The sequence below is a fragment of the Delphinus delphis genome, chromosome 5, assembly GCF_949987515.2.
Source record: "Delphinus delphis chromosome 5, mDelDel1.2, whole genome shotgun sequence".
NCBI lineage: Eukaryota > Metazoa > Chordata > Mammalia > Artiodactyla > Delphinidae > Delphinus > Delphinus delphis.
The window spans coordinates 7,355,144-7,383,036 of NC_082687.1; the positions used below are offsets into that span (position 1 = coordinate 7,355,144).

At 40.2% G+C, this 27,893-nt stretch overlaps 1 protein-coding gene across 1 annotated transcript in view; it reads right to left on the minus strand.

Moving 5' to 3' along the window:
* Positions 1–27,893, minus strand: part of SPARCL1 (SPARC like 1) — a 53,323-nt gene continuing 25,430 nt past the window's right edge. The window contains exons 2-11 of the mRNA XM_060011957.1: positions 24,538–24,601; positions 19,675–19,845; positions 18,311–19,288; positions 16,952–17,024; positions 15,887–16,005; positions 15,536–15,656; positions 13,913–14,049; positions 11,634–11,782; positions 10,646–10,794; positions 1–46 (exon numbers count right to left, since the gene is read on the minus strand). Of these exons, the coding sequence (XP_059867940.1) occupies positions 18–46; positions 10,646–10,794; positions 11,634–11,782; positions 13,913–14,049; positions 15,536–15,656; positions 15,887–16,005; positions 16,952–17,024; positions 18,311–19,288; positions 19,675–19,845; positions 24,538–24,591 (1,980 nt within the window). The 5' untranslated portion in view covers positions 24,592–24,601 and the 3' untranslated portion in view covers positions 1–17. The remainder of the gene's footprint in view (positions 47–10,645; positions 10,795–11,633; positions 11,783–13,912; positions 14,050–15,535; positions 15,657–15,886; positions 16,006–16,951; positions 17,025–18,310; positions 19,289–19,674; positions 19,846–24,537; positions 24,602–27,893) is intronic.

The following is a 27,893-nucleotide window of genomic DNA, read 5'->3' on the forward strand; positions in this document are numbered from 1 at the left end:
TTCTTTCAAATCTTAATTCAAAACAGGAGATTTTCATCTATGTCTTCTGTAAAAAACAAAAAACAAAACATACTTTTAGAAAGTAGCTAGAGCAGCAATATAAACAATGTTAGACTAGGGGATCAGAGAAACCCATCAATAAGGCGGTAGATGGTGGTTCTCAATCCTAGTAGGGCGTCACATCACCTGTGAAGCTTTAAGAACTATATATCCTTGGGGCCTCACTCCTGCCCCACCCCGAATCAGCATCCCCATGGGTGGGCCAATGGCATGTATACATTTAGAAAGCTCTGCAGGTAGTTCTGATGTAGGGTTTGAGAACCACTGATAGAGGAGGTTTGAGGGGAAACCAGGCAAGTGCCAAGTATACTAATCTGTAAGGGTTGTTAAAATATAACCAAAATAAATAGAAGTATAGTGCCAGTTATATCAAATTTCCAATCAAGTAATTGTAAAAGAACTTGTTGCCACACTAGTGGAAGAAGACAGCATCCTCTGGGGGATATAAGACCATTCCTTAGCATTGTGGCCCACCCTTACTCAATAATTCTTGAACAGATACCTAAAGCAGATTAATCTGAAGCATACTACCCCGTCTGGGACACCAAGTAGTTTTCCTGCCCAATGTAAGTTTTCCTCTTGCCCCAAGAGAGGGAAAGATTACAGACTTTTGCTGTATTTCTTGTGAGCACTGGCTTCACTTGTAAAGTAGGGATAATAGTCTTCTTGCTTATAAATTTACTCATATTTGCACTCATACGGTTTTTTTTTTATATTAAATTAAATTAAATTGATTTATTTTTATACGGCAGGTTCTTATTAGTTAATCTACTGTATACATATTAGTGTATATTTGTCAATCCCAATCTTCCAATTCATCCCACCACCACCACCTCCTCCTCCTCCCCCCCAGCCCCGCCACCACTTTCCCCCCTTGGTGTCCATACATTTCTTCTCTACATCTGTGTCTCTATTTCTGCCCTGCAAACCGGTTCATCTGTACCATTTTTCTAGATTCCACATATATGCATTAATATACAATATTTGTGTTTCTCTTTCTGACTTACTTCACTCTGTATGACAGTCTCTAGATCCATCCACATCTCTACAAATGACCCAATTTTGTTCCTTTTTATGGCTGGGTAATATTCCATTGTATACATGTACCACATGTTTATCCATTCATCTGTCGATGGGTATTCAGGTTGCTTCCATGTCCTGGCTATTGTAAATAGTGCTGCAATGAACATTGGGGTGCATGTGTCTGTTTGAATTATGGTTTTCCCTGGGTATATGCCCAGTAGTGGGATTGCTGGGTCACATGGTAATTCTATTTTTAGTTTTTTAAGGGAACTCCATACTGTTCTCCATAGTGGCTGTATCAATTTACGTTCCCACCAACAGTGCAAGAGGATTCCCTTTTCTCCACACCCTCTCCAGCATTTGTTGTTTGTAGATTTTCTGATGACACCCATGCTAACCAGCGTGAGGTGATACCTCATTGTAGTTTTGATTTGCATTTCTCTAATAATTAGTGATGTTAAGCAGCTTTTCATGTGCCTCTTGGCCATCTATATGTCTTCTTTGGAGAAATGTCTATTTAGGTCTTCTGCCCATTTTTTGATTCGTTTGTTTATTTTTTTGATATGAGCTGCATGAGCTCAATATCCACTTCTTTCCATTACTCTAGGAGGTGGGTCAAAAAAGATCTTGCTGTGATATATGTCAAAGAATGTTCTTCCTGTGTTTTCCTCTAAGAGTTTCATAGTGTCCAGTCTTACATTTAGGTCTTTAATCAATTTTGAGTTTATTTTTGTGTATGGTGTTAGGGAATGTTCTACTTTCATTCTTTTACATGTGGCTGTCCAGTTTTGCCAGCACCACTTATTGAAGAGACTGTCTTTTCTCCATTGTATATCCTTGCCTCCTTTGTCATAGATTAGTTGACCATAGGTGCATGGGTTTATCTCTGGGCTTTCTATCCTGTTCCATTGATCTATATCTCTGTTTTTGGGCCAGTAACATATTGTCTTGATTACTGTAGCTTTGTAGTATAGTCTGAAGTCAGCGAGTCTGATTCCTCCAGCTCCGTTTTTTTCCCCTCAAGATTGCTTTTGTGTCTCCATACAAATTAAAAAATTTTTTGTTCTAGTTCTGTAAAAAACGCCATTGGTAATTTGATAAGGATTTCATTCAATCTGTAGAATGCTTTGGGTAGAATAGTCATTTTCACAATATTGATCCTTCCAGTCCAAGAACGTGCTATATCTCTCCATCTGTTTGTGTCATCTTTGATTTCTTTCATCAGTGTCTTATAGTTTTCGGAGTACAGGTATTTTACCTCTTTAGGTAGGTTTATTCCTAGGTATTTTGTTCTTTTTGTTGCAATGGTGACTGGGATTGTTTCCTTAATTTCTCTTTCTGATCTTTTATTGGTAGTGTATAAGAATGCAATGAAGAACCTTACCAAATTCATCGATCAGCTCTAGTAGTTTTCTGGTGGCATCTTTAGGATTTTCTATGGATAGTATCACGTCATCTGCAGACAATGACAGTTTTACATCTTCTTTTCCAATTTGGATTCCTTTTATTTCTTTTTCTTCTCTGATTGCCATGGCTAGGACATCCAAAACTATGTTGAATAACAGTGGCGAGAGTGAACATCCTTGTCTTGTTCCTGATCTTAGAGGAAATGCTTTCGGTTTTTCACCATTGAGAATGACGTTTGCTGTGGGTTTGTCATATATGGCTTTTATTATGTTGAGGTAGGTTCCCTCAATGCCCACTTTCTGGAGAGTTCTTATCATAAATGGGTGTTGAATTTTGTCAACAGTTTTTTTTCTGCATCTATTGAGATGATCATATGGTTTTTATTCTTCAATTGGTTAATATGGTTTTTCACATTGATTGATTTGTGTACATTGAAGAATCCTTGCATCCCTGGGATAAATCCTCCTTGATCATGGTGTATGAATCTTTTAATGTGCTGTTGGATTCCGTTTGCTAGTATTTTGTTGAGGATTTTTGCATCTATATTCATCAGTGATATTGGTTTGTAATTTTCTTTTTTTGTAGTATCTTTGTCTGGTTTTAATATCAGGATGATGGTGGCCTTGTACAACGAGTTTGGGAGCATTCCTTCCTCTGCAGTTGTTTGGAAGAGTTTGAGAAGGATGTGTGTTAGCTCTTCTCTAAATGTTTGATAGAATTCACCTGTGAAGTCATCTGGTCTTGGACTTTTGTTTGTTGGAAGATTTTTAATCACAGTTTCAATTTCATTACTTGTGATTGGTCTGTTCATGTTTTCTATTTCTTCCTGGTTCAGTATTGGAAGGTTATACCTTTCTAAGAATTTGTCCATTTCTTCCAGATTATCCATTTTAGTAGCATAGAGTTGCCTGTAGTAGTCTGTTATGATGCTTTGTATTTCTGCAGTGTCCGTTGTAACTTCTCCTTTTTCATTTCTAATTTCATTGATTTGAGTCCTCTCTCTCTTTTTCTTGATAAGTCTGGCTAAAGGTTTATCAGTTTTGTTTATCTTCTCAAAGAATCATCTTTTAGTTTTATTGATCTTTGCTATTGTTTTCTTTGTTTCTATTTCATTTATTTCTGCTCTAATCCTTATGATTTCTTTCCTTCTACTAACTTGTTTTTTCGTGTTTTGTTCTTCTTTCTCTAATTGCTTTAGGTGTAAGGTTAGATTGTTTATTTGAGATTTTTCTTGTTTCTTGAGGTAGGTTTATATTGCTATAAACTTCCCTCTTAGAACTGTGTTTGCTGCATCCCAAAAGTTTTGGATCATCGTGTTTTTGTTGTCATTCGTCTCTAGGTATTTTTTGATTTCCTCTTTGATTTCTTCAGTTATCTCTTGGTTATTTAGTAATGTATTGTTTAACCTCCATGTGTTTGTGTTTTTTACGTTTTTTTCCCTGTAATTGATTTCTAATCTCATAGTGTTGTGGTCAGAAAAGATGCTTGATATGATTTCAATTTTCTTAAATTTACTGAGACTTGATTTGTAACCCAAGATGTGACCTATCCTGGAGAATGTTCCATGTACACTTGAGAAGAAAGTGTTATCTGCTGTTTTCGGATGGAATCTCCTATAAATATCAATTAAATCTATCTGGTCTATTGTGTCATTTAAAGCTTGTGTTTCCTTATTTATTTTTGTTTTGGATGATCTGTCCATTGGTGAACGTGGGGTGTTAAAGTCCCCAACTACTATTGTGCTACTGTCGATTTCCCCTTTTAAGGCTGTTAGCATTTGCCTTATGTATTGAGGTGCTCCTATCTTGCATGCATAAATATTTACAATTGTTTTATCTTCTTCTTGGATTGACCCCTTGATCATTACATAGTGCCCTTCTTTGTCTCTTGTAATAGTCTTTATTTTAAAGTTTAATTTTTCTGAAATGAGAATTGCTACTCCAGCTTTCTTTTGATTTCCATTTGCATGGAATATCTTTTTCCATCCCCTCACTTTCTGTCTGTACTTGTCCCTAGGTGTGAAGTGGGTCTCTTGTAGACAGCATATATATGGGTCTTGCTTTCGTATCCATCAGCCAGTCTATGTCTTTTTTTTGGAGCATTTAATCCATTTATATTTAAGCTAATTATTGATATGTATGTTCCTATTACCATTTTCTTAATTGTTTTGGCTTTGCTATTGTAGGTCTTTTCCTTCTCTTGTGTTTCCTGCCTAGAGAAGTTCCTTTAGCATTTGTTGTAGAGCTGGTCTGGTGGTGCTGAATTCTCTTAGCTTTTGGTTGTCTGTAAAGTTTTGATTTTTCCATCGAATCTGAATGAGATCCTTGCCGGCTAGAGTAATCTTGGTTGTAGGTTTTTCCCTTTCATCACTGTGAATATATCGTGCCACTCCCTTCTGGCTTGTAGAGTTTCTGCTGAGAAATCAGTTATTAACCTTATGTACATTCTCTTGTATGTTGTTTGTCATTTTTCCCTTGTTGCTTTTAATAATTTTTCTTTGTCTTTAATTTTTGTCAGTTCGATTGCTATGTGTCTTGGCATGTTTCTCCTTGAATTTATCCTGTATGGGACTCTCTGCACTTCCTGGACTTGGGTGGCTATTTCCTTTCCCATGTTAGGGAAGTTTTCAACTATAATCTCTTCAAATATTTTCTCGGGTCCCCTCTCTCTCTCTCTCTCTCTCTCTCTCTCTCTCTCTCTCTCTCGTCTCCTTCTGGGACCCCTATAATGCAAATGTTGGTGTGTTTAATGTTGTCCCAGAGGTCTCTTAGGCTGTCTTCATTTCTTTCTGTTCTTTTTTCTTTATTCTGTTCCATTGCAGTGAATTCCACCATTCTGTCTTCCAGGTCACTTATCCATTGTTCTGCCTCAGTTATTCTGCTATTGATTCCTTCTAGTGTATTTTTCATTTCAGTTATTATATTGTTCATCTCCGTTGGTTTGTTCTTTAATTTTTCTAGGTGTCTATTCTTTAATTCTTCTAGGTCTTTGTTAAACATTTCTTTCATCTTCTTGATCTTTGCCTCCATTCTTTTTCCGAGGTCCTGGATCATCTTTACTATCATTATTCTGAATTCTTTTTCTGGAAGGTTGCCTATCTCCAGTTCATTTAGTTGTTTTTCTGGGGTTTTATCTTATTTATTCATCTGGTACATAGCCCTCTGCCTTTTCACCTTGTCTATCTTTCTGTGAATGTGGTATTCATTCCACAGGCTGCAGGATTGTAGTTCTTGCTTCTGCTGTCTACCCTCTGGTGGATGAGGCTACCTAAGAGGCTTGTGCAGGCTTCCTGATGGGAGGGACTGGTGGTAGGTAGAGCTGGGTGTTGCTCTGGTGGGCAGAGCTCAGAAAAACTTTAATCCGCTTGTCTGCTGATGGGTGGGGATGAGTTCCCTCCTTGTTGGTTGTTTGGCCTGAGGTGACCCTGCACTGGAGGCTACAGGCCCTTTGGTGGGGCTAATAGCAGACTCTGGGAGGGCTCACGCCTAGGAGTACTTCCCAGAACTTCTGCTGCCAGTGTCCTTGTCCCTGTGGTGAGCCACCGCTGCCCCCCGCCTCTGCAGAAGACCCTCCAACACTAGCAGGTAGGTCTGGTTCAGTCTCCTCTGGGGTCACTGCTCCTTCCCCTGGGTCCCAATGTGCACACTACTTTGTGTGTACCCTCCAAGAGTGGAGTCTCTGTTTCCCCCACACATGTTGAAGTCCTGCAATCAAATCCCACTAGCCTTCAAAGTCTGATTCTCTGGGAATTCCTCCTCCTGTCGCTGGACCCCCAGGTTGGGAAGCCTGACATGGGGCTCAGCACCTTCACTGCAGTGGGTGGACTTCTGTGGTATAATTGTTCTCCAGTTTGAGTCACCCACCCAGCAGTTATGGGATTTGATTTTATCATGATTGTGCCCCTGCTGCTGTCTCATTGCAGCTTCTCCTTTGTCTGTGGATGTGGTGTATATTTTTTGGTGGGTTCCAGTGCCTTCCTGTCGATGATTGTTCAGCAGTTAGTTGTGATTCCAGTGCTCTTGCATGAGTGAGTGAGGGCATGTCCTTCTACTCCGCCATCTTGCTGTCTTCTTTCTGTTCAGATGAGAGATGTCCCTCCTGTTGACTTGGAGGCTAATCCTCTGCCTGTGCTCAGGATCTCTTCTGATCTCAGAATTCTCCCCTATTTTCCTCTTTTTTTCTTATATCCTCAATCTTTCCTTTTTTTTTTTTTAACGGGCCCTTCCTATTAATGTTTAAATATGCTGCATATCCAGCCTTGAGAACAGTGCCTGGTACTATGTAGACCACCAGTAAAGACTTGTTGAAGGAATGAATGCATGAATAAATGATAAGAGCTCAAGCCTCTTATATTCTCAAAAATGCTTCCCTCAACTCTATATCCCTCTCTAGCTCATTCCTGCTTTCAAACCTTCACTCTTTAGCCTTTCTTATCTCCTCTTCTTTCTTATGTGTCTTGCTTCCATCTCTACCTTTCCACAAAAACTGCTCTTCCAAGGCCATCCAGGGTATCCTTATTTCTACGTCCAATGAATATTCTCAGTCTTTTACCTTACTTGACATCTCAGCAGCATTTAGCACTGTGATCTCTTCCTCCTCTTTGAAACACCTCCTTAGATATGGCACTATCCTCTTTTTTTTTTTTTTCCTGCGTTACGCGGGCCTCTCACTGTTGTGGTCTCTCCCGTTGTGGAGCACAGGCTCCGGACGCGCAGGCTCAGCGGCCATGGCTCACGGGCCCAGCCGCTCTGCGGCATGTGGGATCTTCCCGGACCGGGGCACGAACGCGCGTCCCCTGCATCGGCAGGCGAACTCTCAACCACTGCGCCACCAGGGAAGCCCACTATCCTCTTTCCTTTTTTCTTTCAGGAGACTTTTCATTCTGCTTCATGTACTCCTTCTTCCTCCTGTATCCATCATCTAGATGTTGTTCCTTGGTATTCAACCCAAAACCCTTTTCCATGTAACTCAGCACATTTTCCTAAGAAAATTAATTTCCTTCCCTGGTATCAATTATTTTCTGTATGCTCACAATCCCCACATATGTATTTCAATTCCTAAATTCTGTCTTGAAAAGCAGGCCCATATATTCAACTATCTTTTTTTTTCATTTTTATTTTCTTGGCAGTGCTGCACAGCCTGTGGGCTCTTAGCTCCCTGACCAGGGATCAAACCCTCGCCACTTGCATTGCAAGTGCAGAATCTTAACCACTGGACCCCCAGGGAAGTCCCTCAACTATCAGCTGTACGTTGTCACCCAGCGACTTCAAAATTTAATGTGTCCCAGATGGAATTTATCTTTTCCCCCCAAACCTGCTTCTGTTCTTGTGTTTTCTGTCTCAGTGGAAGGTACCTCTCCTCACCCTGCCTGGCCTGTGCCAGGAACCTAGGCATTGTACTTCTCTTCCTCTCAACCTAACTGCCTGCTTCCTGCCTCCACGTATTTCCTATGAAACACTGTCTTATTATTTCTGCATACTGTACATCTTTAATATGTTTATATTCTCAACTATATCTTGAATATATTGATATTTTAAAATATATTGGAATATGTTAACTTTTCTTTTTCCCTACTATAACTGCCCTAATTCAGGTTCTCATCAACTTTTGCCTGGGTTCACCACAACAGTTCTCCGGCTTATCCACAGTGTAACCAAAAGAATCTTTCTTAAGTACAAATCCAGTGAAATCACTCCCTTGTTAAAAACCCTTTTGGCATCCGCCAGTACTCTGAGGATAATGTCTTTAACTGGCTTAGTAGGACCTGCATGATGTGACTTATTTCCTCTGTTCGTCTAGCTTGAAAGGTTTTCCTAAAGATTAATGTGGATATATGTTAATCCACAGTATGTCATAGGCACTAAATAAATAAGACTCCTTCACCTCGTAATTGAATCCCATTTTTACACACAAGGAGAATGAGACTTGCTGAGGATGAGTGGCATGCCCTAATTTTCATAGCTAGTTAATAACAGAGCTGGAATATTTGAGCACATCTAGTTCAGAGCAAAGGAGGTTAAAATTCAGGACAACACTGGCTACAATTTATCTTGTCCTGTGGATTTCTCCGTCCCGAGGGAATACATTTGTATGCTTACAGATAGACATTTTTTTTCTCTCCCTAGCTGAATCCCAAAGCAGTAACTTGTTTCCATGTCCTGACTGAATATTTAATATCTGCTTTGCTGGCTTATTGTGTGATAATTGTTTCCCTTCTTCAAAATGTAATCATGGCCAAACCACAGTGAACAAACAAGAATGTTAGGAGCTTTGCGAGTCACAGAATTTAAGCCCTTCCTGCTTCTCCCAGACAACCCCCCAGCACAGGGCCTGAGTAGGCTCATATGCTGAAGAGCTGCCAGAAATTTTGAAAGGAACAGTGAAGTGCAACTGGTTTCCTTAAATGGCCTCTCTTTAAATTTGCCTTTGGATCACTCCTTTAAAATCACGTGCCATATAAAAGGGCATACATAAATATGTCCTGTCCCAGCTAAGTTTTTTTCTTGATAATGGTGGTGGGGAGGGGTCAGGGCAGCTGTCCTTGGGTACATTTTATCTTTTCAACATGGGAATTGGAAAAAACATTGTTAGCCATTTTTAGGGATGTATATGAATTTGTAAGTACTGTGCTTATAGAATAGGTGTTAGAAAGGAAATTGGCATTATTTGCATGAGACTGGGTCTTAATTGCCTGTTAATTTCCTATTGATGTTAATAGGATGTAAACAGTATGGGGTCCGACAGTCTCCACTCTGGCCCCCAATGATCCCCATCTCCTGTGGTCTCCCCCCACATTGTAGCAGGGTTAGACTGTGTGACAAACGGAATATGGCAGAAATATGTCACTTCTGAGATTAGTCCTACAGGGAACTGCGGCTTCTGTCTTGGACTCTCTCTTTCTATCTCTGTCTCTGATCACTTGCTCTGGAGGAAACCAGACACCATGTTATGAGAAGCACCGTGCAAAGGACCACATGGTTAGGAACTGAAGCCTCCTACCAATAGCCATGTAAGTGAGCTTAGAGCTGATCCTAAGGCAGATCCATCCAGGTGAGGTCCTCCCGGATTCCTAATCCTCAGAAACGTTGAGAGAGATTTTAAGCTTCTAATCTTTAAGGTAATTTCTTGTGCAGAAATGGACAACTAATACACAGAACTAAGTGCTTACAAAAAGATTCATTCTTTGCTCATTGCAGTTGTACTTATTTCACAGAATAACACTGTAGAGGAAAAGGACCTTTTCTGCTTATCTATTTGTCAGTAAATAACTAAATCCTCATATTCCAACTCTTTCTTTCCAATTTCAAGCCATCATACATATGCATAAAGAATATTTTTAGAGTGAAGTTCACACAAGTTACCTCTTTTGGGGAAACTCTGACCTTTGATGAACTTACGTTTCTTTATTTCTTGGCTGCATAGTCATCCTACGTATACGTATGTCGTGAACACATGGGTAAAACCTCTGCTTTAGAGATTTGATGTTCATTGTTGATATACATTCTGTGAGCAGTTTTGATTGCTCATTGTTTGAACACCTTTCATATCTCGATTATTAAAAAACAGCCTTGCTCATAAAAATCAACTGTAACTTAGGAAAAGAAAAGGAAGTACATTAAGACATAACCTAGCAAAACAAATGTCTAAATTTAAATTCCTCCGCTGCAGGGGAATTCCTTTTGGATTAAAGGAATAACACCTGGGCACAACTGGTGACAATCTTTAGTGTGTTGGTACTCAATTCTAAGATTCTTCTGGCATCTCCCATTTTCAGGATCAAGCTTGCTGTTTTACTCTTCACATATGATTTTTTAAAGTTTGGCCCAATACTCAGGTTAAGGAAGGATATAAAGTCCTTCCTTCCTTCCGTAGAAAGGTAGCCTTCGGAGATTTGGCGCAGCTCTCTGGATTCACATCACTTTCTTAGGCTTAGCCAATTTCTGAGACCTCAGTGCAGTTACCCCTTAAATATTTACCCTTGCTACACTTTGAAACAGAGATCATAAAGGGAGTAAGAAAAAACCTTGCAGTCTGCCACCTTGTGGTCTCTAGGTTTCAATTTGAACACACAGCAGGACCTGTCTATGAGGGCTGCAGGCTTAGGGCTTATCTGGAGAAGAGGACACCCCCCTCCCTGGGCTGATGATGAATTTACCTTCTTTAATTTCAAAGCAGTGACCCCACTCCTCCAGGGTGATGTGCTTATCCTTGTTGGGGTCACACTCTTCAAAGAAGCGCGTTATGCAGTGTTCCAGGGGCACCAGAGATGCCCGCAAAGGAGCGAGCTCAGAGTGGGTCAAGACCCTGCAATGAGATAAATGGCAGCCAATTAACTGGGTTACTAACTTGTGTATGAAGAGCTAACTCTTACGACCACCAAGGGCATTTTTCTTCCCCAAGGCTGCTGAGGACGGCAAATAAGGAGTGCGTTCATGAAGAGCTACAAATGAAATAAACGATTTGTGGGTAAGACAGACAGCTTTTGGGATGTCAATTCATAAGGTTTCCTTCTTCCCTAGGAACTCTCGTCCCTCCACCCTAAATTTATAGGGCTGCATCCCAACAATCATGTTTATACAACCTGGCTCTTACCACTGGCCGTACCGGATCATTCCAGACGTAGGTGCTTAATCCAACTGGGGCCAATCAGATTAGCTTCAGAATTTAGGATCAAGAATGAGGAAGAGTGGAAAGAGCCTCTCGGGAGGCTGAACCCTAACATGGAGACTTGGGAGCTTGTGGAATTGTGGCCATATTCTGTTATGGTCAAAGCAGCACTTTTCTTTTTTTCTTAAATTTTTTGGATGTGGACCATTTTTAAAGTCTTTATTGAATTTGTTACAATATTGCTTCTGTTGTATGTTTTGGTTTTATGGCCGCGAGGCATGTGGGATCTTAGCTCCCTGCCCAGGGATCAAACCCACACCCCCTGCATTGGAAGGCGAAATTTTAAGCACTGGACGGCCAGGGAAGTCCCTCAAAGCAGCTTTGTGTTTAGACTCATAACCGTATTTGCTTGACATTTCTATGTTCTAAAATGGAACTCGGAAGTTTCGTAAATCTGTTTAGAATTCTTGGGTACAGATAACTAGACATTGTATCAGCGAGATGACCTAGTTAACGGGAAGGTGCAAAGTGTTTACCTGTCCCTAGGATGTTGATCCAGCTCACTGAACTGCCAGTGTACCGGATACACATACATGTGGTAGTTTTTCTTAAAGTCTCTTAAGAGAAGGTCAAGCGAGTGGTCCCCAGCCAGGAGTCTCTTTTCATCCAGGTAAATTTTCTTGACCTGAGATTAGGAAGGGAGGTGATCATTAGAGAATCAGACAAGTGTAATGGAATTATCACTTGCTAAACTTTACTTGAAGAGTATTCCTCACATGACAGAGGAAAACAAACCCAGAATGTTATTTGAGAACAAATTACATGCCTTCTAATCAACACTACAGCTTTCTGCATAGAATAACAGCTAACATTTAAAAAACCCTGGGGTTTTCAGAAGAAATTTAAGACTTTGTTTGATCTTTTAACCAAGTGATGTTCCTCATATTTCTTAAAACTATGAAAAGGTTTTAATGAAAAGGGCTGAACGGACCTAGACAAAATTGTTCATTTGTTGGTGAAAAGTTCTGTTCTTCCCCACTGGCATACTCCATTCTTTTTTTTTTTTATTATTAATTAATTAAACTTATTTTTGGCTGCATCAGGTCTTAGTTGAGGCACGTGGGCTCTTCGTTGTGGTATGCAGGCTTCTCTCTAGCTGTGGCGTGGGCTCTGCAGCTGTGGCGTGCCAGTTCCAGGGTGCATGGGCTCTGTAGTTTGCGGCACTCAGGCTCTAGTTGAGGCGTGTGAGCTCAGTAGTTGTGGTGCGCGGGCTTAGTTGCACCGTGGCATGTGGGATCTTAGTTCCCTGACCGGGGATCAAACGTGCGTCCCCTGCATTGGAAGACGGATTCGATTCTTTACCCCTGGACCACTGGGGAAGTCCTGGCATACTCCATTCTTAATCCTTTATGTATTTCCATCCAGTGCCTGCTGCGGCTCAGGTCAGCCCTGGCATGATGCTGCTTGACACCCCTATTGAAATTTCCCTGTTTTGTATCTAATGGTCTCAAGGCTGTCTGTGGCAATGTGTTGTTAAAGAGAGAGGATAGAAATTACTTAGGGGCGATGCATATAAAACTACCAGCTTGTGACGTTACCAATTAGTGCACTAACTGAAAGCAATCAGAACAGAACTTCTACTTGTTCTCATGAACACATCTACCAATTTCCCTCCTTGTCACCATGCGTGAAATTCCTTCGCTCCTCATCTACTCAGCCCAGCTGCTCACTGGTGCTCAGAAGCTCACCCCTTCTCATCTACTCAAGAATACCCTGTGGCAGTTGGGCATCCTTCCTTCTTTACTGGATTATTTCCAGAGGCATACAAACATCCTCTGTCACCTCCCGCTGGTAGATAGGACCCTTGAACTCACATTCCTGTCCACCTGCCACCCATTTCACTTTTCCCCTTTACAGCAAAGTGTCTTCTCTACTTGCTGCTTTTACATCATTCCTCCTATTCTCTTTTGAACCCTATCCATTCAGGCTTTTCTCTTGCAAAAACAACTCCTGTCATGGTCAACTATGACTGTCATGTGCCAAATCAGGGGCCAACTCTCAGTCCCCATCTTAACAACCTGTAAACAGCATTTGACACAGTTAATGCACACCCTCCTACATGTTTTATTTTTTTCTTTATAGCATGTTTCATCCCACCTGACATAACATATTTGCATAAATGTTTATTTGCATGTATGTTCATATTTGCATACATGTGTATATAAGTATATATCATCTCTTTGCCTAGAATGTAGGCTCATGAAGGCAGAGATTTTTGTTTGGTCCCTTGCTGTATTTCCAGCATGTAAATCAATTCCAGGTACCTGGTATACACTCAATAACTATCTGATGAATGAATTTTCCCTGGGAACTTCTAGGATTAATATTCTGCACTTTTTAATCTTAATATATTACTGACATTGTTAATAATGGATTTCCCTTATATCATAAATCTATGTCTGGCCTATAAAGGCAAAAAACATGTTTAGATTTAAATAACATGCCTGGGCCTGAACATATAAACACTGAACTGAGGTTCATTTTGGTCAACAGAGTTTGCTCTAGGGATGAGTTCAAGAGCTCTTACTCAGGCCCCTGCCCTGCCTGTACGAATCGGGTGGTTTGGCTGTGTCCCAAGCTTTGAGGCGTGAATAATGACCACTACTATTTTGTTAATCCATGGGTGTTAACTAGGTGTGGTTTCTGATATGCAGAGGAAGGGCTGATATACCCCTCCCCCCAGCCCCGTCCCCTGACACTTTTTTCCTCAAGCTCTGTAGACAGACACTTAGGTAGCTGGCCGTGGATAACTTACTTTATTTCTCTGCTTCTCATTTAGATATCCAGCGTGCTCAGGGTTAGGTTCATAAAGCTGCATGAGGATATTCTTGAGCCAGTCTCTCATCCTTAGAGGAAACTGGTTCACTTCAAAGTCCGTACAAGCAGGGATAGCTGTTCCAGGCAGAAAGTAAATTGATTTTAATTTGGGGGTCTTACTCCGGTCCCAAGGACAGTCCTCATAACAGGATGCTTGACAACTTCCGGTGACTGACAGCATCCTCACTGCCCCTCCATCACAACAGTGGTCCTTAACCCTGGCACCATAGCAGAATTGCCAGGAGTGTTTTAAAAACATACCAGATGCCAGCTTCCTTTCAAAGAAATCCTGATTTGATTGATCTGGGTGGAGCCTGGGCATCAGGGTGTTTTAAAAAGCTCCAGAAGCAATTGTGATGTGCAGCCAGGGCTGAGAACCACTACCCTAGAATCAGAGAGTTGGAATTCAGAGGTGGAGGTCACAAGAGCTATTTATTAGGAGAAAAGAGCAAAAGGCAGCAGTTAGCTTATACTGTGGAAATAATGTTAAATCTCAGTGGCTTAAAGGAACAAACATATTTTTCAGGTATAACTGACATACCACACTGTAAGTTTAAGGTGTGCAGCATAATGACTTGACATACATATATTGTGTAATGATTACCACAGTAATCATTAGTTTAGTTAAACATTTGTAACCTCATATAGTTAACTTGAGTTTTTTATTTCCTTGTGGTGAGAACTGTCAGGATCTACTCTCTTAGCAACTTTCAAATATACCATATACAGCAGTGTTGACTAGTATGTCGTACATCACATCAAACGTTTATCTCTCCATCCTGCTGCATGTCCCCTGTAAGTTGGCAGGAGAGCTCTGCTCCTCTGTCTCTCTGGGGCTCAGGATGGGGGAGACACCGCCATTCAGCATCATCTCAACACGAGGTGAAGACGGCATGGAGAGCCATACACAGCTCTTAAATGCTCTGTCCAGAGCTCCCACGGATGACTTTTGCTCGCATTTCACTGGACAAAGCAACTCATATGGCTGCATCTAACATCAAGGGGGCTGAGAAACGGAATCCTCTCATGTGTCTGGAAAGACAGGAGAGGTTAGTGAGCACTGCTAATGTGGAGAATCACTTAGCGACCAGGAGATCCAAACACAATTGAGAGTATCCTGGGGAAGGAAGACAATTTCAAAAACTTCTGGAGGACTATGCTGTCACTAAAACTTCTTGGCAAAGGCTTCGCTTTTGGAAGAGGACGACTAATTTAACAAAATTCCAATGATTCATCTCAGTTATTAAGCGGATAACATTATCATAGTGGTTCTGAACGCTGACTGCACATTAGAATTGTCTTGGTTACTTTGAAAACAAGTGAAAAAACAATGCCAAGGTTCCAACCCAGTCCAATTAAATCAGAATCTCTTACAGTTAAAGCCTGGACATTATTCTTCTAATTTTTAAAAAAGTCTTCCCAGTTATTTTAATGTGCAGCCTGGATTCAGAACTACATCAACTTTTTGCTATTGTCGTCTGCATATATATGAGTACCTATATATATGTATATAATTCAGATTCATCCAAAACACTTTCAGCAGTGGTGGTTAGACTCTTACATTTGCAGGCTCCAAAGTAATCCAGCTGCAGTTGGTGCCCCTTTTTGGTCCCCTCCAATCTGCACTTAGTAGCAAAGAGATGGCAGGAGCTGGCGTAGGTCTGATTGTCAGTGCCGCAAACCTAAGAAAGACAAGTAGGAGAAAAACCTCAGGCTTGGGAATGTTCATTGGGAAAACACTCTGTTCCTTAAAGTCTAATGAACTACTGTTTCTATTGACTGTTGTTTAAACATTAGATGATAACCTGGGCATTCACTTTTCTCTTTAACAAAAGATTTCAACTGCAAATTACTTTCATTCAAATCACTAACTGTTTGATGTCCCTTAAAGACCATTTTGTAGAAGCCTTACTTGGTCAAGGAGTTTTGTAGGAGGACAAGTCGCTGGATCTTGGCAAGCACAGTGGGGTTTTCCCTGTTGATCAGTCTTGCAGACGTGTCCTCTTTTACACTGGAAGCTCATGCAAGAATCTAACAGAAAAGTTTAGACAGGAAACATGGACAAAGCTAAAGTGAGTACGTAAACTCAAATTCATCCAGACAGTTCCATTTCCATGACTAAGAGAAAATTTGGGAAAACATTAGAAGCCTTTTTAATGGACGCGTTAATTTTCAGGTGGGACCCTCTGGCTCCAGACTATTTTGCATAATAGTCTAGATTTCTTTGCAGTTTGGATTGGGGATCTAAAAAGAACAAACAACTTTTCTTGACCTGCCGGCAATGGTCATAGTCTGACGTCTACAGAGCAGTGCTGTGCAAGTTGGCCAAAAGTTAAATAAGCCATGAGAATTTTTATGGTTGAAATTCAAAATTTTGTGATTGGGGTATGTGATTAAGAATTAGGTTTTGGGGGCTTCCCTGATGGTGCAGTGGTTGAGAGTCCGCCTGCCGATGCAGGGGACACAGGTTCGTGCCCCGGTCCGGGAAGATCCCACATGCCGCAAAGTGGCTGGGCCCGTGAGCCATGGCCGCTGAGCCTGTGCGTCCGGAGCCTGTGCTCCGCAATGGGAGAGGCCACAACAGTGAGAGGCCCGCGTACCGCAAAAAAAAAAAAAAAAAAAAAAAAATTAGGTCTTTATTAAATATGAGATCTCAATTCTAAGTTATGGATTTGAGTGTAAATAAGGTAGAATCAATTTTTCTTCTTCGAAGCAAAAGGACTTAGAGAAAAAGAATTCTAGCTTTTGCAGTAACATTGCAACCGGATTTCCAGTTTGTAAACACAGTTACCACAGTTGTAGATCAAATGTGCACACGAGAATGTCAACAATTTATGGGAGCATTTCCTTGGGGAGGAGTGGGGAGAGGAAAAATTCTGTGCAGTAGTCACAGATGATGGCGTGGGGATAGCGCAACATAGCCTATTCCGTCTCTCTCCTCATATAGTCACAGACTGCTTGCTTAGCCCATACTCACCGACACTGTGCACCCTTGTGTTGCCTTCAGTTGAACGGTCATCTTCATTCAGTGAGCTTTCTGCTTTCTTGGCCTTTATAATAACAAGAGCAGAAGTTGAAGTCTATTTTAGGGAAAGCCTTTACATAATTTATATTTCCACTGTGCGTACCTTCACAGAGTTTTTCATACTCCGATCGTTTCAGATCTCAGAAGGAGAAGACACCAGCCGCAGCCGTGGAAATAGACAGTAACCCTCTGAGAACAGGAGCCATTTCTATCTTTATGAACTGGGTTCAGTGCTATATCTCTGGGGATTACCCAATAAACATTGGAACTAACATCAGAAGCGAAGTTGGAACCTCCCCTTTGGTTTGGGAAAACAGTAGAAATGTGGTATTACCATGTGATTCTATAGTTAAGACATGATTACATTAGTAATCTCTGTGACGCTATTGGGAAATGTTTCTTACGAGGTTTCTAAAATGTAAGAAAACTCCTGCCTTAGAATGGCAGCAGAGTTCTCAGGAATCGAAGTTAGTATTCACCTTGCCCACCAAAAGCTGTGCTACGTGCTCCTGGTGGGTGGCTGCCAGAGTTTTGCATGAAAGCTCCAAATGATTAAACAACCAAATTGCAATATGTTTCTTCCCTTCCCTCACCCTGTTGCTGTTTCCCGATTATCATTTTGGTGTGTGTTTGCTTCAAAAAGCTGTAGCTGAAGTCTTTGTTCTTTGCCTATATAGCTAAATCAATAAACATTGCTGGATCTCTTACGTTATTATGTTAGAGGCATTTTGCTAGACATTGGTGATCAACTTGACTATGACCTGGCACCTGCTATCAAGGCATGAGAGCAGCAGTTGTCATGCCTCCCATCCCTCTTATCTATCAGAATTTACCACTCTAGTTAGTGCCAGGGATGTTCAACTGCCGGTATCTGCATCTCTGTGCCTGGAAAACCACGACACTCTATATGGCCTGCCCAAGGACAGACTGGAAGTGCTGGGGAATTCACACCTCTCCTAGTAATCCTCAGCTTCTATAAAAGCCATAGGTCCCTCACTCTCCAAAGGGGCTAATCCAGAGGAATGTGCTTTCCATGGCTTTAATTATGTACCGTTGATTAGCTTCCTTTGTTCCCTGAACTTCTCAAACAAACTGCACTAAAATCCAGGATATGCTTCTAGGGGAACCCAAATAAAACAGGCATTTTCAGACTAATGATGGAGATGTAGAGAAAAATAAATAATTATAATATATTTTAGTAATGTACTAAGAGATGAGCACAAGGGATTGCAGGAGCACAGAAAAAGGTCATGGCTATTTTTTGAAAAGCTAACCACTTTATCGGACAAGCATCATTGTAAACAATCTCACCCCTCGGTTTTCTACAGGTTCGCTGGTATCTACATTCTCATTCTCACGTGCTTTTTCTCTTTGCTCCTCATAGTTAATGTGATAGTAATTGGATTGAGCTCTTTCATTCTCCAGGAAAGCCTCGCTTGGGTTGAAGTACTCCTCACTCGCATTGTGCCTGGGGCCATCATCGCCGTCATCATCAGTCCCATGATTTCCGGGCATGATGTTACCATCCGTAGGCTCCACCAGCAAAGGCTCAGAAAGAGTCTTTTTGTCCATCTCCTCATGGTTGCTGATAACTTCAAGGCCAGGCTGTGCTTCTCGGCTCTGCCATTCTTTATCTTGATTGGGCTTACTGATTTTTGATGCAGTTTCCTCTTCCATCTCTGCATTGGAGTTTTCCTCTTCTTGTTCTTGGCCACCCTGTTCAAATTCATCTTTCTGCATCTTGCTTACTTGAGTTGGTTGATAGGACTCTTCCAAAATACCATCAGACTGTGTACTGTCTTCTTCCTGATTGCTGGTAGAATGCTGCTCGGGAACTTCTCTCTCCCTTTCTTGGTTATCATTGTGGGTACCAATTTTACCTGGCTCTTCCTCATCTCCATTTGGGATATTTGGACCCTGCTCTTGGTTTCCTTGAACACTTAGGTCTTGGCTCTGTTTGCTGCTCCCGTTCAACTGAGGATGTGAGTCATTTATAGGTTGTTCTTGGTTTTCCTCTGTCTCTGTGATGCTTTCTTGTTGATTAGAATCTACAGTGGGACTAACATCATGACCAAGGAATCCTTCGGGGAGCTTTTCCTTTGGAGGCTCACTCATATCTTCTTTAAGGTCCAGTGTACCTTCAGTTGGTGTATACTCCAAATTCTCAATTAAGTCACTTTCACTTTTCTCTTGATCCTGTAATCCCAGGTGTTGGCTGTAACTCTGGTCCTGATCTGCTGACTGGTCATGGTTTTCCTCCTCTGACTTTAGTACTGAAGATTTTTCAGGCTAAAAAGAAAAAAGTTTATCCTTGAAACAAATGATTATGTCATATCTACATCATATTTACAATTCATAAGCCAACATTGAATATTTCTTCATTCTTTTTCTTCACATAATGTCTTATAAACTTACTTTTGATGTTCTTCACATTCGATAGCTACAAGTTTAACCTGAACTTGAATTTTTTGAAATAAAACAATTATGTAGCACTTCAGCCCAAGAAGTAAAACTCATTAATCCTCACAATTCTGTTAGAGATTGGAGGCAGTTGATGTGATCATCATCTTAAAAAAATTAAACTTAGAGTGAATCAGGTAGTCTCTTTGACCACGCTTTAGAATTGAGACCTTGAGAGACAAAAGTCTGTACTAGTATAACCATGTTACTTTTACCTTATGAGTGGGATGGTCTTCTATGGATACTTCAGTTTCATTTTCTGCATCTTCAGCCCTTACAGTGGGGATTGCAGTGTGCTCAGATGTTACCAACATTTCAGCCTGTTGGAAGGAACTCAAGGAATCAGCAGTTGGGTTGGAATGATCAGATAGGAACCTTGCTTGTGTCTGAAAAAAATTAAAAACTGGTTTGTTATTCATGCCTAAATGTTAAAAATTTCTAGCTACTTTTTTCTTGTCATCATTGTTAGTAGTAATATATTTCATTTATACATCAGTTAAAAGATATTCTCTAGAATTTTTAAAGATACAAGCAAATAGTCAGAATATAATCTTAAGTGAAAACAAAATCCCAATCATGATGAAGAAAAAGTTATATATGCAGAGAATGGGGGAAGATAGGGCCAAAATGATTTCAATAATAGCAACCTTTGATTTTTGGAATTATTTTCTGTGTTTTTCAAACTTTTACAAAGCGTTTGTACTTTATAATTTTGAAAAATGTTGTTTAGCATAAAGTTGAAATCAAATTAACCATAGGCTATAGCACTGTGCATTTTCTTAAATTAACTTTTAAGTACTCACTGATAATTAGCAGGAAAAGTTATAAATCCTTTATTCAATATTTGCGTACTTTCCTAACTCTATCAGTCTTATATTCATCAGGAAATCATGTAGTAAAAAAATAATTTAATCTTGAACTAATTGAAAAACTGTATGAAACAGGACACCAAGTCTAGTAGGGCTGAACAGCTATGGAGTATTATTTCCTTTACAGGAATAGCTCTATTTCTAGCAAGACTGGAGGCATAGATGAAGAGCTGGGCGGTGATACATGATGGAGAAGTTGAACAACTGGACGTAGAGATAAGAGACCTTCCTTCAAGTCTTGACTCTGCTATTTACTATGTGTGGTGGTTTGACAAATTGTTCATCTGTACTCTCTCATCTCTCAAGGTGAGGTGAGCAGAAATATCAAGGTAAGGCTATGTATACAAGACATTTTGTGAATTTTAAGGGGTAACCCAAGTGAAAAATTACTATAGCTAGTAGTAATATCACACAGTGGTAATAATATGAACTGATATCTTAGGCAGGTATTCATCACAGATCTTTATTAGAGAGATACTGTGAACACTCATGTCAGACAGGTCCAGGTATAAGTATAAAACTCAGATTTTATTTGAATTGACTTGTCTTTACTCCATTACCAGGTCCTGTAGTGCTGATTATATAGTGTAAAGAAAGTCATGGAGTACAGGATTTTATTGATTGATTTAATTTTAAAGTGAAATATAAATTACTTTTTTAAAGTTTTTATTTCATATTGGAGTATAGTTGATTAACAATGTTGTGTTAGTTTCAGGTGTACAGCAAAGTGATTCAGTTATACATATACATGTGTCTATTCTTTTTCAAATTCTTTTCCCATTTAGGTTGTTACATAATATTGAGCAGAGTTTCCTGTGCTATACAGTAGGTCCTTGTTGGTTATCTATTCTATTCTATTCTATTCTATTCTATTATTTATTTAGTTAGTTAGTTTTTGGCCACACCCCACAGCATGTGAGATCTTATTTCCCTGACCAGGGATCAAACCCACGCCTTCTACATTGGAAGGCAGAGTCTTAACCACTGGACTGCTGGGGAAGTCCTATATTGTTTTATTAATTTTTATTGGAGTATAGTTGCTTTACAATGTTGTGTTAGTTTCTGCTGCGCAGCAAAGTGAATCAGTTATACGTATACATATATCCACTCTTTTTAAGATTTCCTTCCCATTTAGGTCACCACAGAGCACTGAGTAGAGTTCCCTGTGCTCTACAGTAGGTTCTCATTAGTTACCTATTTTATACATAGTCGTGTATATATGTCAGTCCCAATCTCCCAGTTCATCCCTCCACCCCCAGGATTTTTTTTAGATGTGGTTTCTTCTCTTGCTTCTTATTACCTTTTCAACTAAAAGGAATAATCATATTTGAAAAAATTTCCAGAGAAGCCATTTTTAAGAGGAGCATGGAGAAAGAACAGTGGCCAGTTTGGCAAGTTGCTGGCAGGGGCCTGATGGAGGACAATAGTGGAGGAGACTTTCTGCTTATTAATGGAGAACTGCTCCCTGTCTCTGCATCCTTCTTCCTCCACTCCCCCTCAGCAAGCTGGAAGAAAGGCAACAGCTTATCTTTCAGAAACACAGCAGCTTATCTTCCAGAAATTTTCAGAAAGTGAAATTCTGTTTCATTATTCTCTCCACATGTAACAACATACCCTCTGGAAATCTGTGTGGTTTCTCCGAACCATACAGAACTCACTTATTTCTGGAGAATTCAGGCAGGCAGGGAAAATGATACAAGATTTTTAACAGGTATATCCTTTGAGAAGCTACTTAGTTTTTTTTTTTTTTTTTGCGGTACACAGGCCTGTCACTGCTGTGGCCTCTCCCGCTGCGGAGCACAGGCTCCGGACGTGCAGGCTCAGCGACCATGGCTCACGGGCTCAGCCACTCCGTGGCATGTGGGATCCTCCCGGACCGGGGCACGAACCCGTGTCCCCTTCATCGGCAGGCGGACTCTCAACCACTGCACCACCAGGGAAGCCCGATACTTAGTTTTTTAACACGGGACTGAGTCTATGAAAAAAATTTTCCTAGCAGGGAAACATCTGGAACATGTCTATATGCAGGCGTGTCATTCAAACATTTAGTTCAAAGACCCTTTTGATGCTTGTTTACATAGTGGCAACAGCTGCAAGGGCAAACCGCATTTTCAAGAGAAAACAATGGTCCTGTGGGAACTTCTTTCTGTGCTGAACATATTAATTATTCCACTTCTGTAATTTCAGAGGAGAATTTATAATTACAGCTGGAGTAGCTCCTCGTTACTTAAGCATGATTCTTAGCAGTGCTCACAAATTCTTTTTTCTAAGAACTACTTGGTCTGGGTGGCATGGTGTTTATCCTTGCTGACACATCTGTCAACCAGAAGCTTTCCAAAAAACAAGGACAGGGACTTCCCTGGTGGTCCAGTGGTAAAGAATTTGCCTTACAATGCAGAGTACACGTGTTCGATCCCTGCTCAGGGAACTAAGATCCCACATGCTGCGGGGCAACTAAGCCTGCGTGTAGCAACTACTGAGCTCACACGCCTCACCTAGAGCCCATGTGCCGCAAACTACAGAGCCCCCGTGTCCTGGAGCTCGCGCACCACACAACTAGTGAAGAGAAAACCTGCACGCCACAACTAGAGAGAAGCCCGTGCACCACAAAGAAAGATCCCGCGTGCTGCAACTGAGACCCGACGCAGTCAAAAATAAATAAAATATATAAATAAATAATAAATAAATCTTTAAACAACAACAAAAGCAAGGACAGACTCTTAGACGTAGTAGAGAGGGAAGGAGAGAAGGAACAAGAGATAAATTGCTTTGTTTATTTCAGGGAGGTTGATTCATCCATTTGGTGAAAAGGAAAAAATGGCACAAATCCTTTAGTCTGATTAAGGATGATACGGATGCTTTGGGAGATATCCAAATGATCGTCCAAGCTACGGTCCCATTAAATCAACAAAGACAACTTTCAGGTATTTTGAGGCTGCTGACATGGTCTCAGATGATCTGATTTGCGTGTGGCTGATTTATTGCAGTGTAAATGGTGGGGCTAGTATATCTGGCTGTGAAGAAAAGAAAGTTCTGGTCCTGTCTGCTTTCAGCATGTTTGCTTGGACGTACCCCCAAGTGTGAGTTAGGAGCTGATTTATGGTTACCATATCATTTCCTGTCCCTAGCCTATTGGGTCTTGCTTTCATTATAGACTCAGAATTTCTCAGCCAGTATGTATTGATCTTGAAGAAAATGCTGCTGGCGAGTGTGGGTATTTGCTCCAAGATTTCTCATACTAATTTCTTAGATTTTTCATATTAGCCTGGTGAGCTTCCATAGGAGAATTTATTTCTTCCTGTTCTCTTTGGTATTTGGGCATATTCCCTGGCTAATAGACTGTTAGTCAACACTTTCAGCTGCGTACTTGTATCTTGTAGAACCTGTTAGCTCTTAAAGAAATATATTTTTTGTCGACCTTTTTTTTGTTGTGTCTCACGGCTTGCGGCATTTTAGTTCCCCAACCAGGGATCGAACCCGGGCCCCCTGCAGTGGAAGCATGGATTCCTAACCACTGGACCACCAGGGAATTCCCAAGAAATATATTTTTTTAAAGTACCTTATTTCCTTTTTACTAGTCATTCATTCCTTGCTTGGGAAAAAAAAAATTTGATTAAAATAAAAATGAATTTATCTACAAAACAGAAATAGAGTTACAGATGTAGAAAACAAACTTATGGTTACCAGGGGGCTAAGGTGGGGAAGGGATAAATTGGGAGATTGGGACTGATTTTATATACACACTACTATATATAAAATAGATAACTAATAAGGACCTACTGTACAGCACAGGGAACTCTACTCAGTACTCTGTAATGGCCTATATGGGAAAAGAATCTAAAAAAGAGTGGACATGTGTATATGTATAACTGATTCACTTTGCTGTACGCCTGAAACTAGCACAACCCTGTAAATCAACTATACGCCAATAAACATAAAAAAATTAAAAAAGAGAACTTCAAACCATTCTATAAGAACATTTTATTTATTTATTTATTTATTTATTTATTTATTTATTTAGGGAGGGTGGTCCCTGATTTATTTCTTAAAAATTTAGGGCTATATAAAATCAAAAGCATCTCACAAGTGATATGATTAACATGCTACTAAGTAAATAGCACAAGCTGAAGAACATTTTCTTTTAAATGGAGGATTTCTAAATTGAGTATCAGGAAGGAGAGATGTAACAATAGAAGAAAGGATATTTACCGGGATTGCAACTGCAGTTTCCAAAATGAATAGGAAAAAAATCACAGACTTCATTTTTCTAGACCTGTAAACCAAGAAGATAATTAGCAGTAGTGGGTAAAATTTCCTTGTAAAAGATTAAAAGATACTCTGCTTAGCAAATATTGAGCTTGATACTGTCCTTTGTATTTAAAGGCAATTGTTGTCCTTGTGGACTAACATATCTGAAAAGACCGATTAATGACAGTTTTTACCCAATCATGTCCCTCTGAGAATGACTCCTTGATTTTTTGACCCAGCTGTGTTTGGCAGAACGTGTCTTTGTTTTGTTTTGTTTCTATTAATTTATTTCTTTTAATTTTGGCTGCGTTGGGTCTTCATTGCTGTGCACGAGCTTTCTCTAGTTGCGGCGAGCGGGGGCTACTCTTCGTTGCGGTGCACGGGTTTCTCATTGCGGTTGCTTCTCTTGTTGCGGAGCACGGGCTCTAGAGCGCAGGCTTCAGTAGTTGTGGCACGCAGGCTCAGTAGTTGTGGCACACGGGCTTAGCTTCTCCGTGGCACGTGGGATCTTCCCGGACCGGGGATCGAACCCGTGTCCCCTGCGTTGGCAGGCAGATTTTTAACCACTGCGCCACCAGGGAAGCCCACCTAGCTTTGTTGATGACTGTGCTTTCTTGGATAAAGGCTTTATGCAGATCTTGGTTCTGAAGATTTGTGAGTGTTCACAGTGAATGCAAAAGTCACAAAGTGAAGTAATATAGTGGGTCAGGTTTGGATTAAACAAACTGCTTCTTTGGTGTTGGAGAAACTCATACATTCAATAGAGATTTTTAGAAATGAGACATTGCACTGCCCTACAGGGGCCATCCATGTTCACTAATTTAGAGGTCGCACATTGGGAATCTGTGAGCTGGTGGTGCCTTGCAGATGGGTTGGGTTTGGCAGGCACTGTGTATTTTAAACTAGCATTCTAAAATCTGGAGCTTTCATGTGAAAGTTCAGATTTGTAGTTTCTCTTGAACCATTGAGCCTCTTAGCACCACTATGTCTTTATGGCAACCGCTGGCTGGATCTGAGTTGAGACCATCATCTATAAGTGATGCTGGCAGTTGTACCTGGTCTGTCTCATTTATGTTATTTGCCATGCATTTGAGTTTAATTAGTTCCAAATGAACTTATTTAATTTAGAGATGAAACAAGTGAGGCTCAGGGAGGCTAAGTAAATTGGCCTCCACATGAACTCTTAAAAGAGTGGGCTGTCTACATTTTCTTGCAGAGTATCCCTAAGCCTGGTAGTCTGAACTCTGACTGGGATTAGGGGTACACTTTTTATTCTTTAATAGAGATTCTCTGGATCTCCCAGAACTAGAATATGACTTTTTAAATGATTTTTTAGAGTCATAGCTTTATATATAAATACATCCATACAGCTTTAAATATTACTTTGATGTTTATAAAGAAAGTGAGGAATTTCTTCTGCTAGTTACTCAATATTTTTAAATAAATGCTCAAGTGGGTATTTAAAAATATCTTAATATTTAACATTATTCAAGTAATTTAATACTGTAACAGCTCTCACTTCACACACACACAGCACATGCACGCACACATGCACACAGTACTCTTCTTCTCCTCCTTCCCCTCCCCCTCTTCCTAAAATAATTGTATCACAATTCTTATTTAAATCATTATTTGACATTATGACAAGGTAAATATTCTTCATAGCTGAGCCAAGTAGCAGTTTCTTGTGTTGAATAATACTTATGTTTCTTTTGTTGAACAATATTTTGTTTTTGTCTGGACCTAGAAATTGTCTCCCTTTTCAAAGTACTTTCCCATGTACCCATCACTTATTCTTCCCAAGGTAGATGAGGCTATTAAAATAAATCATAATCTAGAATTTAACGTTCATTCACTCTTTTCACCAGTATGTATTAGGTTTATGGAACTCTAGTCATTTATATTTTAGATCAGCATATTATTACTTGTCTACTGTTTTGGAAAACCATTAATATAGTATAGTTTCAGGCAGGGTCTCTTTATCTTGGCACTGTTAACATCTTGGGCTGCATAATTTTCAGTTGTGAGGGCCGTCCTGTGCATCGTAGGACATTTAGCAGCATCCCTAACTTCTACCCATTGTATGTCAGTAGCAAGTCCCTCAATCCCCACCAGTTATGACAACCAAAAATGTCTTTAGACATGGCCAAGTGACCTTGGAGGGCACAGTCACCTGATTTAGAATTACTGTCTTAGTAGAAGGAACATGGTGCTTTGCCATTAGAAACACATGTATTTGAACTTGAACCCACATTTGCCATCCATGTAATCTTTGGAAAATTACTTAACCCTCTGAACCTCAGATTCCCCATCTGAAAATGGGGATAACGTCTGTGATGGTTAATTTTATGCGACAATTTGACTGGCCTGTGGGATGCCCGGGTATCTGGTTAAACATTATTTCTAGATGTGTCTGTGAAGGTGTTTCCAGAAGAGATTAGCATTTGAATCAGTAGACTGCATAAAGCTGATTGCCCTTCCAGTGCGGGTGGGCTTCATCAGATCTGTTGAGGGCCAACAAAAAGTTGGAATAAGGGAGAATTTGCTCTCTCAGCCTCCCTGTTTGAGTGGGAACATTGGTCTTCTCCTGCCCTTGGTCTGGACCATATACCATCAGTTCCTGGTGCTCAGGCCTTCAGACTAGAACTGCACAGTTACATGAGATCACCATGCTTACTGGGTCTCCAGCTAGCAGAAGCCAAATTATGGAACCTTATCAGTGTATATAGTTGAATGAGCCAATTTCTTATAATCAGTCTCTCTCTATATATAAACATAAACACATATCTATTCCCTGCCACCCTGGAGAACCCCAATACAACATCTAATTCAGTTTTGTGAAGATTAGAAGAAATAGTATTTGTAAAAATGCCTGATACCTAGGAGATGCTCAATACATCTTTCTTCTTTCTTTTTTCATTTTCCATAAAAGTCAAATTGCGATTCTTAGATAAACAACTTAGAGCCTCAGAAAATAATAGAATTTAATTTTTGCTGTGAGGTCAGAATAATTTTTCAGTGGACATTTAGGGTCTCTTTTGCCCACACATTTACCAAAGCTCCCTTTAACTTGAGGAGTCTTTCCTACATTCATCACAAATAACAATGGAATTAGGCTAAGACACCGTTACCACATTTCTTATAAATGGTAGCGACATAAAGAGGAAGCAAAAATCAGCAAAAGCATTGTGGGTTTTAAAACTAATTTCCTTCTGATTTTAGTTTTTATAGCACTATGTATAGCTAATTAAACTTGAGAAAATATTTCCCTTTGATTTGATCATAGGATCTCACAAATTCCCTTCACTTTCTTAACT